At 53.5% G+C, this 12863-nt stretch overlaps 1 protein-coding gene across 1 annotated transcript in view; it reads left to right on the top strand.

Annotated features, from left to right (window-relative positions):
- notch2 (notch receptor 2) overlaps positions 1 to 11586 on the top strand; it is an 83743-nt gene extending 72157 nt beyond the window's left edge. Inside the window, exons 30-34 of the mRNA XM_088599176.1 lie at positions 3877 to 4045; positions 4383 to 4687; positions 5450 to 5597; positions 5677 to 5774; positions 6413 to 11586. Coding sequence (XP_088455302.1) covers positions 3877 to 4045; positions 4383 to 4687; positions 5450 to 5597; positions 5677 to 5774; positions 6413 to 7762 — 2070 coding nt within the window. The 3' untranslated portion in view covers positions 7763 to 11586. The remainder of the gene's footprint in view (positions 1 to 3876; positions 4046 to 4382; positions 4688 to 5449; positions 5598 to 5676; positions 5775 to 6412) is intronic.
- Positions 11587 to 12863: the final 1277 nt, after the last annotated feature.

Genomic DNA, 12863 nt, shown 5'->3' with positions numbered 1-12863 from the left:
GAGACAGTCCGTACAGCTCACAGACTGGGGGCGAGAGACGGGCCGTACAGCTCACAGACTGGGGGCGAGAGACGGGCCGTACAGCTCACAGACTGGGGGCGAGAGACGGGCCGTACAGCTCACAGACTGGGGGCGAGAGACAGTCCGTACAGCCCACAGACTGGGGGCGAGAGACAGTCCGTACAGCTCGCAGACTGGGGGCGAGAGAGAGAGACGGTCCGTACAGCCCACAGACTGGGGGTGAGAGACGGGCCGTACAGCTCACAGACTGGGGGTGAGAGACGGGCCGTACAGCTCACAGACTTGGGGCGAGAGACGGGCCGTACAGCTCACAGACTGGGGGCGAGAGACAGTCCGTACAGCTCGCAGACTGGGGGCGAGAGAGAGAGACGGTCCGTACAGCCCACAGACTGGGGGCGAGAGAGAGACAGTCCGTACAGCTCGCAGACTGGGGGCGAGAGAGAGACAGTCCGTACAGCCCACAGACTGGGGGTGAGAGACGGGCCGTACAGCTCACAGACTGGGGGCGAGAGACGGGCCGTACAGCCCACAGACTGGGGGCGAGAGACAGTCCGTACAGCTCGCAGACTGGGGGCGAGAGAGAGAGACGGTCCGTACAGCCCACAGACTGGGGGCGAGAGACGGGCCGTACAGCTCACAGACTGGGGGTGAGAGACAGTCCGTACAGCCCACAGACTGGGGGAGAGAGACGGTCCGTACAGCCCACAGACTGGGGGCGAGAGACAGTCCATACAGCCCACAGACTGGGGGCGAGAGACAGTCCGTACAGCTCACAGACTGGGGGCGAGAGAGAGAGACAGTCCGTACAGCTCACAGACTGGGGGCGAGAGACAGTCCGTACAGCTCACAGACTGGGGGCGAGAGAGAGAGACGGGCCGTACAGCCCACAGACTGGGGGCGAGAGACAGTCCGTACAGCTCACAGACTGGGGGCGAGAGACAGTCCGTACAGCTCGCAGACTGGGGGCGAGAGACAGTCCGTACAGCTCACAGACTGGGGGAGAGAGACAGTCCGTACAGCTCACAGACTGGGGGCGAGAGACGGGCCGTACAGCTCACAGACTGGGGGTGAGAGACAGTCCGTACAGCCCACAGACTGGGGGCGAGAGACAGTCCGTACAGCTCGCAGACTGGGGGTGAGAGAGAGAGACGGTCCGTACAGCTCACAGACTGGGGGTGAGAGAGAGAGACGGTCCGTACAGCCCACAGACTGGGGGCGAGAGACAGTCCGTACAGCCCACAGACTGGGGGCGAGAGACAGTCCGTACAGCCCACAGACTGGGGGCGAGAGACAGTCCATACAGCCCACAGACTGGGGGCGAGAGACAGTCCGTACAGCCCACAGACTGGGGGCGAGAGACAGTCCGTACAGCCCACAGACTGGGGCGAGAGACGGGCCGTACAGCTCACAGACTGGGGGCGAGAGACAGTCCGTACAGCTCACAGACTGGGGGCGAGAGACGGGCCGTACAGCTCACAGACTGGGGGCGAGAGAGAGACAGTCCGTACAGCTCGCAGACTGGGGGCGAGAGACGGGCCGTACAGCCCACAGACTGGGGGCGAGAGACAGTCCGTACAGCTCGCAGACTGGGGGCGAGAGAGAGAGACGGTCCGTACAGCCCACAGACTGGGGGCGAGAGAGAGACAGTCCGTACAGCTCGCAGACTGGGGGCGAGAGACGGGCCGTACAGCCCACAGACTGGGGGCGAGAGACAGTCCGTACAGCTCGCAGACTGGGGGCGAGAGAGAGAGACGGTCCGTACAGCCCACAGACTGGGGGCGAGAGAGAGACAGTCCGTACAGCTCGCAGACTGGGGGCGAGAGACAGTCCGTACAGCTCGCAGACTGGGGGCGAGAGACAGTCCGTACAGCTCACAGACTGGGGGCGAGAGAGAGAGACGGTCCGTACAGCCCACAGACTGGGGGCGAGAGACGGGCCGTACAGCTCACAGACTGGGGGTGAGAGACAGTCCGTACAGCCCACAGACTGGGGGAGAGAGACGGTCTGTACAGCCCACAGACTGGGGGCGAGAGACAGTCCGTACAGCTCACAGACTGGGGGCGAGAGACAGTCCGTACAGCTCACAGACTGGGGGCGAGAGAGCGAGACGGGCCGTACAGCCCACAGACTGGGGGCGAGAGACAGTCCGTACAGCTCACAGACTGGGGGCGAGAGACAGTCCGTACAGCTCACAGACTGGGGGCGAGAGACAGTCCGTACAGCCCACAGACTGGGGGCGAGAGACAGTCCGTACAGCTCGCAGACTGGGGGTGAGAGAGAGAGACGGTCCGTACAGCTCACAGACTGGGGGTGAGAGAGAGAGAGACGGTCCGTACAGCCCACAGACTGGGGGCGAGAGACAGTCCGTACAGCCCACAGACTGGGGGCGAGAGACAGTCCGTACAGCCCACAGACTGGGGGCGAGAGACAGTCCATACAGCCCACAGACTGGGGGCGAGAGACAGTCCGTACAGCCCACAGAGTGGGGGCGAGAGACAGTCCGTACAGCCCACAGACTGGGGGCGAGAGACAGTCCGTACAGCCCACAGACTGGGGCGAGAGACAGTCCATACAGCCCACAGACTGGGGGCGAGAGACAGTCCGTACAGCCCACAGACTGGGGGCGAGAGACAGTCCGTACAGCCCACAGACTGGGGGCGAGAGACGGGCCGTACAGCTCACAGACTGGGGGCGAGAGACGGGCCGTACAGCCCACAGACTGGGGGCGAGAGACAGTCCGTACAGCCCACAGACTGGGGGCGAGAGACAGTCCGTACAGCCCACAGACTGGGGGCGAGAGACAGTCCGTACAGCTCGCAGACTGGGGGCGAGAGAGAGAGACGGTCCGTACAGCCCACAGACTGGGGGCGAGAGACAGTCCGTACAGCTCACAGACTGGGGGCGAGAGACAGTCCGTACAGCCCACAGACTGGGGGAGAGAGACGGGCCGTACAGCTCACAGACTGGGGGCGAGAGACAGTCCGTACAGCTCGCAGACTGGGGGAGAGAGAGAGACAGTCTGTACAGCTCACAGACTGGGGGAGAGAGAGAGACAGTCCGTACAGCTCACAGACTGGGGGAGAGAGAGAGACAGTCCGTACAGCTCACAGACTGGGGGCGAGAGACGGGCCGTACAGCTCACAGACTGGGGGTGAGAGACAGTCCGTACAGCCCACAGACTGGGGGAGAGAGACGGTCCGTACAGCTCACAGACTGGGGGCGAGAGACAGTCCGTACAGCTCACAGACTGGGGGCGAGAGACAGTCCGTACAGCTCACAGACTGGGGGCGAGAGAGAGAGACGGGCCGTACAGCCCACAGACTGGGGGCGAGAGACAGTCCGTACAGCTCACAGACTGGGGGCGAAAGACAGTCCGTACAGCTCGCAGACTGGGGGCGAGAGACAGTCCGTACAGCTCACAGACTGGGGGCGAGAGACAGTCCGTACAGCCCACAGACTGGGGGCGAGAGACAGTCCATACAGCCCACAGACTGGGGGCGAGAGACAGTCCGTACAGCCCACAGACTGGGGGCGAGAGACAGTCCGTACAGCCCACAGACTGGGGGCGAGAGACAGTCCGTACAGCTCGCAGACTGGGGGCGAGAGACAGTCCGTACAGCTCACAGACTGGGGGCGAGAGACAGTCCGTACAGCTCACAGACTGGGGGCGAGAGAGAGAGACAGTCCGTACAGCTCACAGACTGGGGGCGAGAGAGAGACGGTCCGTACAGCCCACAGACTGGGGGCGAGAGAGAGACGGTCCGTACAGCCCACAGACACTTTGTGTCTTTGAATGCCTGATGCTGTCTTGCACAAACTTAACAGCTGTCCGTTTGTCCATGTTGCCACATCCAGACAGAGGACCAGGCACTGCTGTCGGGCGGTGAGGGGCCAGTCGATCGCCGACAGTGGACCCAACAGCACCTTGAGGCTGCTGACATCCGCGTGACCCCACCACTAGCGCTGACCCCACCACAGGCTGAGCAGGAGGTGGACTGCTTGGACGTCAACGTGCGCGGGCCAGGTATCAAGCTGCACGTACACGCTGTACTGTCTGGTCTCATCTGCTGTGGGACATGGGACTCACACACAGTCACTACAGCAGAGCTACTGAGATTGCCTGTGTTTGTCGTGCTTCTCTCTGATCTTTGACATCTAGGAATGTTAAACCTATTTTAATCTAGAAACAATCAACCATGATTTCTAACATGCAGGCATATTTGTTCCATTTAAACCATATACCATTCACCAGTCTGATGATGATATCCTTGGATCTGTCAGAGTTTGTCTTGGGGTTCTTGAAATACGAGTCTGTGTGAGCCTGAGAAGTGACTGTTCCCCCCGTCCTCCCTCCCTCCCAGACGGCTTCACTCCCCTCATGTTGGCGTCTCTGCGTGTGGGTGGCACGGAGGCCAGCCTGGATGAAGATGAGGACAACAGCGACCCCTCGGCCAATGTCATCACCGACCTCATCGCCCAGGGTGCCACGCTGCTGGCCCAAACGGACCGCACCGGCGAGACTGCTCTGCACCTGGCTGCCCGCTACGCCCGCGCCGATGCGGCAAAGAGGCTGCTGGATGCCAGCGCGGACGCCAACGCGCAGGATAACATGGGCCGCACGCCTCTGCACTCCGCTGTGGCTGCTGACGCACAAGGGGTCTTCCAGGTATGTGGAGTGACCCCGCGCTGAGTGCCCGATACACAGAAGTGCCAGTGCACACACACAGAGGTGTCAGCGTGCTCACACACAGGGGGGCCAGAACACACACACTGAAGTACCAGCATGCACACCCACACAGAGGTACCATCGTACACACACACACAACCACACAGAGGTACCAGCTTACACACACACATACACAGAGGCGCCAGCGTGCTCACACACAGGGGGGCCAGAACACACACACTGAAGTACCAGCATGCACACCCACACAGAGGTACCATCGTACACCCACACACAACCACACAGAGGTACCAGCGTACACACACACACACACATTCACAGAGGTGTCAGCACACACACACAGAAGTGCCCACACACGCACACACACAGAGGTGCCAGCGTACACACACACACAGAGGTACCGGCACACACATTAAGCTCACAGCCAGAGTCACACAGCACGTCACAGTGAGACACATCGATTTAGATATCCATTCTGACACAAGGGCGAAAGAACACTAATCCCCAACTAGCAGGGAGAGAAGTGCTCTAGAAGAGTCTGGAGTCAGATGAAATGCTGTTCGTCGGACACAAATTCCCATAAGAACATAAGATCGGTTACAAATGCGAAGAGGCCGTTCAGCCCATCTTGCCTGTTTACACCTGTGGAAGCTCTGCTGAGAGGAGGTCCTTACTGTCAGCCACACTTGGACTGACCGAACCCGTTACTGCAGGAGCTCATGGTTCCCTTCTCTCCCCCCATAGATCCTGATCCGGAACCGGGCGACGGACCTGGACGCGCGCATGAACGACGGCACGACGCCGCTGATCCTGGCAGCGCGGCTGGCGGTGGAGGGCATGGTGGAGGAGCTCATCAACTGCCACGCCGACGTCAACGCCGTGGACGACCACGGTAAGGGCGCGGGGCCGCGAGGGGGGCAGGGGGCCCGCGGGGCTTGGCCCGGGCCCGGTTAACCACTCTGTCCCCTCAGGCAAGTCGGCGCTGCACTGGGCCGCGGCGGTCAACAACGTGGAGGCTACGCTGGTGCTGCTGAAGAACGGCGCCAACAGAGACATGCAGGACAACAAGGTGAGCTCCGCTCCGGCCCCCCGCCCGTGGTCCGGCTCCTTCTGCTTGGGGGTCCGTCTGAGCACTTGGGGGGCACTTTCATTCTTTTTTATGCCCGCGGCCAAGACAGTTCAAAATACTCAGAAACTTAAAAAGATACGCACATTGTATCTACTGTATAATGCTGTTCTCCTGTAGGAAGGACTGCAAAATCCTTCCCAATGAATCCGTACGATTCACTAAATGGGAAACGGCTCTATTTTAAGACCAGGACGATGCCCTGGACTGTAGATGGGGCTGTATGGTGTTATAATGATTAAGTCTCTGGTCTCGTACAGCTGGGCTGTGGGTTCAAGTCCCTGTTACAGACAGTGAGTGAGGTGCTTTACCTCACCCGGTCGCTCCAGTCCACCCAGCTGTAAAAGTGGGGATGCGTGTTCTTGCGGGGTGATCCCTGTGATGGGACTGTGTCCCATCTGGGAAGGGATTTGTGTGCTTTCTGGTCTGCATAAAACACGACAGAGACCATGATGAGCTCTGGTCTGAACTTTCCCGTTGACTGCGTACAGGGCTAGACCAGGCAGGGAAGGATAAACGGCTCAAGCTGCCTTCCCCTGGGGGGTTAGAGTGATCACATTTATTTCGTGGGTCTTCCGCAGGAGGAGACACCTCTGTTCCTGGCCGCCCGGGAGGGCAGCTTCGAGGCCGCGCAGGTGCTGCTGGACCACTTCTCCAACCGCGACATCACCGACCACCTGGACCGGCTGCCGCGCGACACGGCTCAGGAGCGGATGCACCACGACATCGTGCGGCTCCTGGACGAGTACAACCTGGTCCACAGCCCGCACGCGGGGCCGGGGGGCCACCTGGGCGGGGCCACGCTCTCCCCCATGGTCTGCGGCTCCAACGGCTCCTTCCTCGGCCTGCGCCAGGCCGGCCAGGGCAAGAAGACGCGCCGCGCCAACCCTGCGGCCAAAGCCGGCTCGGCCGCGGGGCTGGCGAAGGAGTTGAAGGACGTCAAGGCCAGGCGGCGGAAGAAGTCTCCCGGCGAGGGCAAGGGGCCGCTGTCGGAGAGCTCGGTCACGCTGTCCCCCGTCGAATCCCTGGAGTCGCCCCACGCCTACGTGTCCGACACGACCTCCCCTCCCCTCCTGACCTCCCCCAGCACCATGCACCCCTCCTCTGCAGGCACCATGCATCCGCCCCGCGGGCCTGTACTGCCCCCTGTCAGCCAGATGCTATCCCAGCAGGCCGGGCTGGCCATTGGCAGGCAGGGGCAGCAGCACGATTGGATGGGGCTCTCTAAGTCCGGATACGGCCAGATGTTCGGCCTCATGCACCCCCACCAGGTGAGTGGCTCGCACCCCAGCATGCACCAGCACCAGGCCCACCTGGGCGCCGGTTCCATGATGCCCACCGGCATGATGACGCCCATGAACGTCACCATGAGCCGAGAGCAGCTGCCACCCATCGTCACCTTCCAGATGATCCCGGGCAGCCAGCAGCCGCTTCTCAAGCAGCAGACCCAGGCGCCCCAGCAGCAGCAGCAGCAGCAGCACCTGCATTGCGTCCAGAACATGATGTACCAGCTGCCCGACATGGCTCACCCAGCTGCTGTGCTCACCCAGTCACCAGCTGATGCCCAGAGGCCTCTGCCACCTTACCAGACCCTGCAGAGCCCCGTGGATAAATATCCCACCCCTCCCTCTCAACACAGCTACACCACGGCCACCTCCGATGGCACGCCCAGCCACGGCGCCCACCCACCCAGCGAGCACCCCTACCTCACCCCCTCGCCTGAGTCGCCCGATCCCTGGTCCTCCTCCTCTCCTCATTCTAACTCCGACTGGTCCGACGTCACCACCAGCCCCACGCCCCTGGGGCAGCACCAGCCTGGCCTCACGCACATTCCTGAACAGCAACAGCAGCAGCAGCAGCAACAGCAGCAGCAGCAGCAGCAGCATCCGCCACCCCCTTCCCAGCGTGGCAACATGCAGGTGTATGCATAGAGCGCCCCCTGCTGGCAGCGGAGTCAATCACAGCTGACGCACTGCTTCTGAAACCAACACTCTCTCAGTCCAGTTCTTCCTTCTGGTCATATAGCTGCGTATTTATTTTTTTTTCCCTCAAAAGCAGAAATACGTGCCATTACCTTGTCTGTAACAACATCAGTTTTTAAAATCAAGGCTTTTACTTTGGATGAAAACTAGGATTGGTGAGGGGCTAGAAGAAGACTGCTGACACAGATCCATTGGTATTCAGTATTCCGTGACAACATTAGTCATTAAGCTTTAAAAAGCAATTTGAAGGTAAGAAAAAGAAGATTTGCCTCGAAAAGTACCCTCTTTGCCTTAAAGGCTTTCCTCTACAGTGTGTGTTCCCTCCTTCTGTGTGAGAGTCAGGATCCTAACATAGATCCTAGACTGACCTGAGGAGCCATCTCTTTAGATTGGACCCGCTGGGTCACATTTTTAGTTTGTGTTTTTTTTTTGAAGGATGTCGTTTTTTTTCCTCCCAACGCTATCTTGTATTTATAAAATGTTATGCTTTTAGGAAGTGTTTGTAGACAAGACGCCTGAATAATAAGGGTACTCTGTACAGCCATCTAAAACACCTTCGGAACAGAAGTAATACGGTCTGTACTTTATGAACAACGTCTGTATTCTGTTGATATCGACAACGAACCTGTGGATCGTAAGTTCAGCAGTGAAGAGAGAAGCTGGGTGTGTCTTCTGCCATCAGGCTGATGAACCAGAGTGTTAAAAGGCATCTCTGATGCCCTTGTCTGTTACGAACGGATGAATGGCAGTAGTCACCTCAGAGCTCACAGCACCAAGCTGGAGCAGAACCAGCGTTTGCAATGACTGGAAAGTAATTCATCTTCAAAATGACTGAAGTAGCCAAGAGCTGAAAAATACAGCTTTACACTTCTCAGTGGACTGTTCTATATGGGTGGACACCTTCAGACTTGATCCTTGGCCATAATGATGTGAGGAGAAGCAAAATGCTGTGTTTTTAGAGGTTCTGCTCAGCAGTGTGTCTTTAAAGTGTCTTTAAATTAATTTTTCTTTAAATCTTTTATTACCTGATAATGTACCATGTACGGACGTAACCCCTGAGCTCTACTTTGAAATTATGCTATATCTATGGCCTGTGTGGTAGATATCCATGTACATATATTCATATATACTGTGGCGTACACATGTTATGCCTCTGCTGGTTACCAGACTCGTGAAATGTCTTTCAGTGTATCAGTTTTTAGCTAGGTGTGATTATATGGATAGGGGATGTTCTGCTTAATGTGCCAGATGTTTGCCTCTGTACGAAACCGCAGAAGAAAACTACGTTCTTGCTCTTAAAGGATTATACACTCAGGCTTTTTTACTGCTCTATAGCTCATGTTATGTTAGCAACATATAGCTGTTACTCTGCCTTCTTAGTAAGATAGCTTCTCTGTATTGATATCTTGTTAACCCATAATGTCTCTGTTTTTTAAAGAGGAGAAGAGGCCTCATGCAGAAAAATATTTAACATGATAAGGGTCTTATCATATTATCCATAAGTACGTCAGTGGATCGCACCTCATCATTATAAAACTGTTTGCAAAAAAGGCAGAGAGGCTCTAATTCAAGTCCAGCAAAGAGCTAAAGAGAAGACTAATTGTTCTACCCGTTTAAAGTGTAAGGCAGGACACTGCTTTTTACTTGTTTTTTTTTAAGAAATATTACTGTGATGTAGAAGAGTGTAAAAAAAAAAAAAAAACTAGTTTGTACCAGACGTTTTGAGAGCTGTCTTCGCCCTGTGTTACGTCTGTGATCCCTGTGAAGAAATACGGAAACATGAAATATCGAGATCAATACAAGTTCTGCACTGGCGGGTTTGAAGTTCAGAGCAGCTGGTGGGAATTGCACTGTGGAGACTTAAGACTGTGAAGAACCCTGTTCTGACAGCAGAATCTGAGTGTCAGTCTCGCAGGCGGGCAGGTAATCTAGCGATCGACACCTGGAAGAGCTCGACTCCTGCAGTCTGGTGCTAGAGAAAGTTTGAAAAAACTGCGCCGTTGTTGCTATTATTATATTTTCTACAAATTCTATTGTATATTGGTTTTTTTTTAATGTAAATGCTTCTAATGTTTTATGATAAGGTACCATTTTAATGCAAGGTTATTGAAAAAAGTTTAAATCACTGTTACAATCAGTCTTTTTCTTTTGTTGTAATTACCCTGTGATTTTTTTTTTCTCTAATTTTATAAAATAACGTCAGAAGTGTTTTGAAGTTTGTGGCTAGTCCCTGTTTGTAACAGAACTGGAAATGGATTTTCCATTTTAACCACACAAATTGTTCAACATGCATAGAAAATTGCATTATTGTGTCTTAATGGATGACTGCCTCAATGAGATTAAACTACGGTGTGGCCGGAGTGGAGACCGGTAGGGGGAGTTAGAATTGGTACTGCGTCTTAACAGACTAGTACGGTGATTTGGACAATCATTAAAATTCACTTCTTGCATGTACAGCATATTGTTAGCTAATACTGGAAACAGTCATCAGCCTGATGCTGATGATGAGACAGCTACGAGGATACGCCATCTCTATGCTCAGGGGGCAGGGCTACATGTTGCACTGAACAGAGAGAAGGACGGGTCTGAGGATTCTTCTGCACATCCAGGGGCTAGTGGCTTATTAATCTCACGGCTCTCAGGCTGGCCACCAGCAGAGTAAAACAACTCTGCCTGGACAGTTAGGCTCAGCGCTTCTATGACTAGGTTTCAGTTTTCTCTTAAGTGGCCTTCAACCAGTGTGGAACCAGTGTGCTTCCAGCATGAAGGCAAAGGTGCAAAGTTAGTTTGTGTCACCCATCTTGTGCTTTCTCAACCTTTCTGATTTCCTTCCCTCCTACCCCTTCTTTTTAGGTGTTTTAAGTGTTAGTTTGCCTCTGCTCGTACCTCCAGGTGTTCTCTAAGCTGAGTAAAAACCACGAGAGTGGGGTTTGGGAGGATGTCGGCTGCGTTGGGCAGACTTTTGCGAATCTCGGGTTTAACTCTCTCTTGCACACGTTTGGGTGTGCCCACTGCTGCGGTTGTTTTCGCTAGTGAGCTGCAACTGTATCTTGCTTACCCAAGTAATGTTCCTGGTCAAATATGCAGTCGGTAGCTTTGTTTGTCAAGGGCGGTGAAGTTACAGTTTCAGGAAACATCTGTTTAAGTCTTGGAGGAAGACTTCCCACATACAGGAATGCATTGAACTCCACTGGACTGTGAATTACTGATCAACAAAAGTCTTGTGAAGGTTCTGCTACATCAGAGTTAAGAGAAACCTGCCAAGCAGGAATGGCTTAATAGAGCAGCTTTCATCTGTCAGTAGTCCTACACTCCACATGCAATGAATGTGACAGGAATGGGTTCAATGGTAGTCAAGTAAGGGCAGAGCCTATTAGATACTGCAGTTTTATTTGTTTCAGTCCTGGATATGAGTGCAAACAGCCTGACCACATACTGTATCTCCTTGTCCTCTGACCTGTTTTTTCCAACAGTGTTGTGTAGCCTTACTCCCTGAAAAACAGATGGGATAACCCAGATTTGAAGAATATTACAGGCAGTATAATAGTCTGAGTTACAGAAAAAAAGCTCATAGTTAAGTTGATAGTAAACCTTTTTTTTATACTGTATATAAATGATATTTTTATGTATATCCTTCTTTGTCTGTTTACTAAATTCTTGTTCATGTTATATGAAGTAGTTTTTCTTCTTTCTCAAATAGAAGGAACCCTTTATAAGAAAGTTTACTTTTTAAAAAAAAAAACAGATGCCTAAATAAAACCTTTTTTTTCGTACCAGACTGGTGGAGAGTTTGATGTTGGCAATGTGATGCTTTTTATTTCATTTCTGACAGGCTAGTTCTGTGAGCTAAAATTACTTTTAAAAACAGGAACTGTCTGGTTTTTGCCTCAAATTGGCACCAAACCCACCAGAATGTTAAGGATGGGGTGAAGATAACAGTTCAGCATTGTAATCTCTCATCACAAATTTACAAAATCTCCTTACAAAAGGGCAGTTTGTAGTGCAACCCCGAATATTATTCAGTGGGAAACACTTCAGATACTGTATGTGTGTTGAGGTTGTTAGTTTACAACAGTACAGCTCCGTACAAAATACATATAACAGATTACCCAAATGGACCACCACAACACAACAAAATAATATACAACAGTGAAGTGGAACAAGAAGTGCAGATATCATATTTGTGTATACTGTATATCTGAGCCTTTATGGTTTCAGAAAGGTATATTTCCGCTCTGGACAGTTGAGAAAAAATCTCGACTGGGAGCATGAGAAAAATCTAATTTCTTACTCTGAGCATCAAAAGAAACCGATCTCGGTATACATGCTTGCCTTTAGAGAAGTAAGGTATACAGATTTTGGACATTGATTGAATTTGGCATCGGTTTGAATAACCAATCAATTGTAATTGTCCTTGATCCACTTGAGTGACTCTCTTGCATGGTCTATAAGTCAGCTTATTAGTGCAACGGTCGATTGGGCGCAGGCGATGAAGTGATTTAAACTGTTGAATATTCATCCATCCATTTTATCCAATTCAGAGTCTTGGGGGAGCTGGAACTTATCCCCCGGCAAGCATTGGGCGCAAGGCACCATGGACGGGACGCCAGTCTATCACATGACAGACACAGAAATGCACACAGCCAGGTCTTTGGACTGTGGGAGGAAACCTATGGGAACGTGAGGAAAACATACAAACTCCACACACATTTTTTGTTGTTGTTTCTGTCAAAATATACTTTATTTCCAAAAACAGCATCTCACAAGAACACATTCTCACAAAATTAGTTAACATTCTAACCAGGTATAAAACTTTCCATGCAATAAAACTTTCCAAACGGGGGTGAGTGTCCATTGTCAATTCATGCAAGTGGATGATGGGGCCAGATTTGTGCAACTAAAGAGTCCCTCCAGGCCCTACCGCTTGCTTTTGTCCACTAGTCCCTGTACAGGGCCCACAGTCCTCTCCAGCGCTCCCTCGCCGTGGAGAAGCCCCATTTGGCAACATCGCGCTTCATTCTCCTTCTGAGGTCCGCAAGTATCCTCTCCT

The sequence above is a fragment of the Lepisosteus platostomus genome, chromosome 11, assembly GCF_059453375.1.
Source record: "Lepisosteus platostomus isolate fLepPlt1 chromosome 11, fLepPlt1.hap1, whole genome shotgun sequence".
Taxonomy (NCBI): domain Eukaryota; kingdom Metazoa; phylum Chordata; class Actinopteri; order Semionotiformes; family Lepisosteidae; genus Lepisosteus; species Lepisosteus platostomus.
Note: the sequence above shows the minus strand (reverse complement) of the source record. Positions and strands in the feature narration are given on the sequence as shown.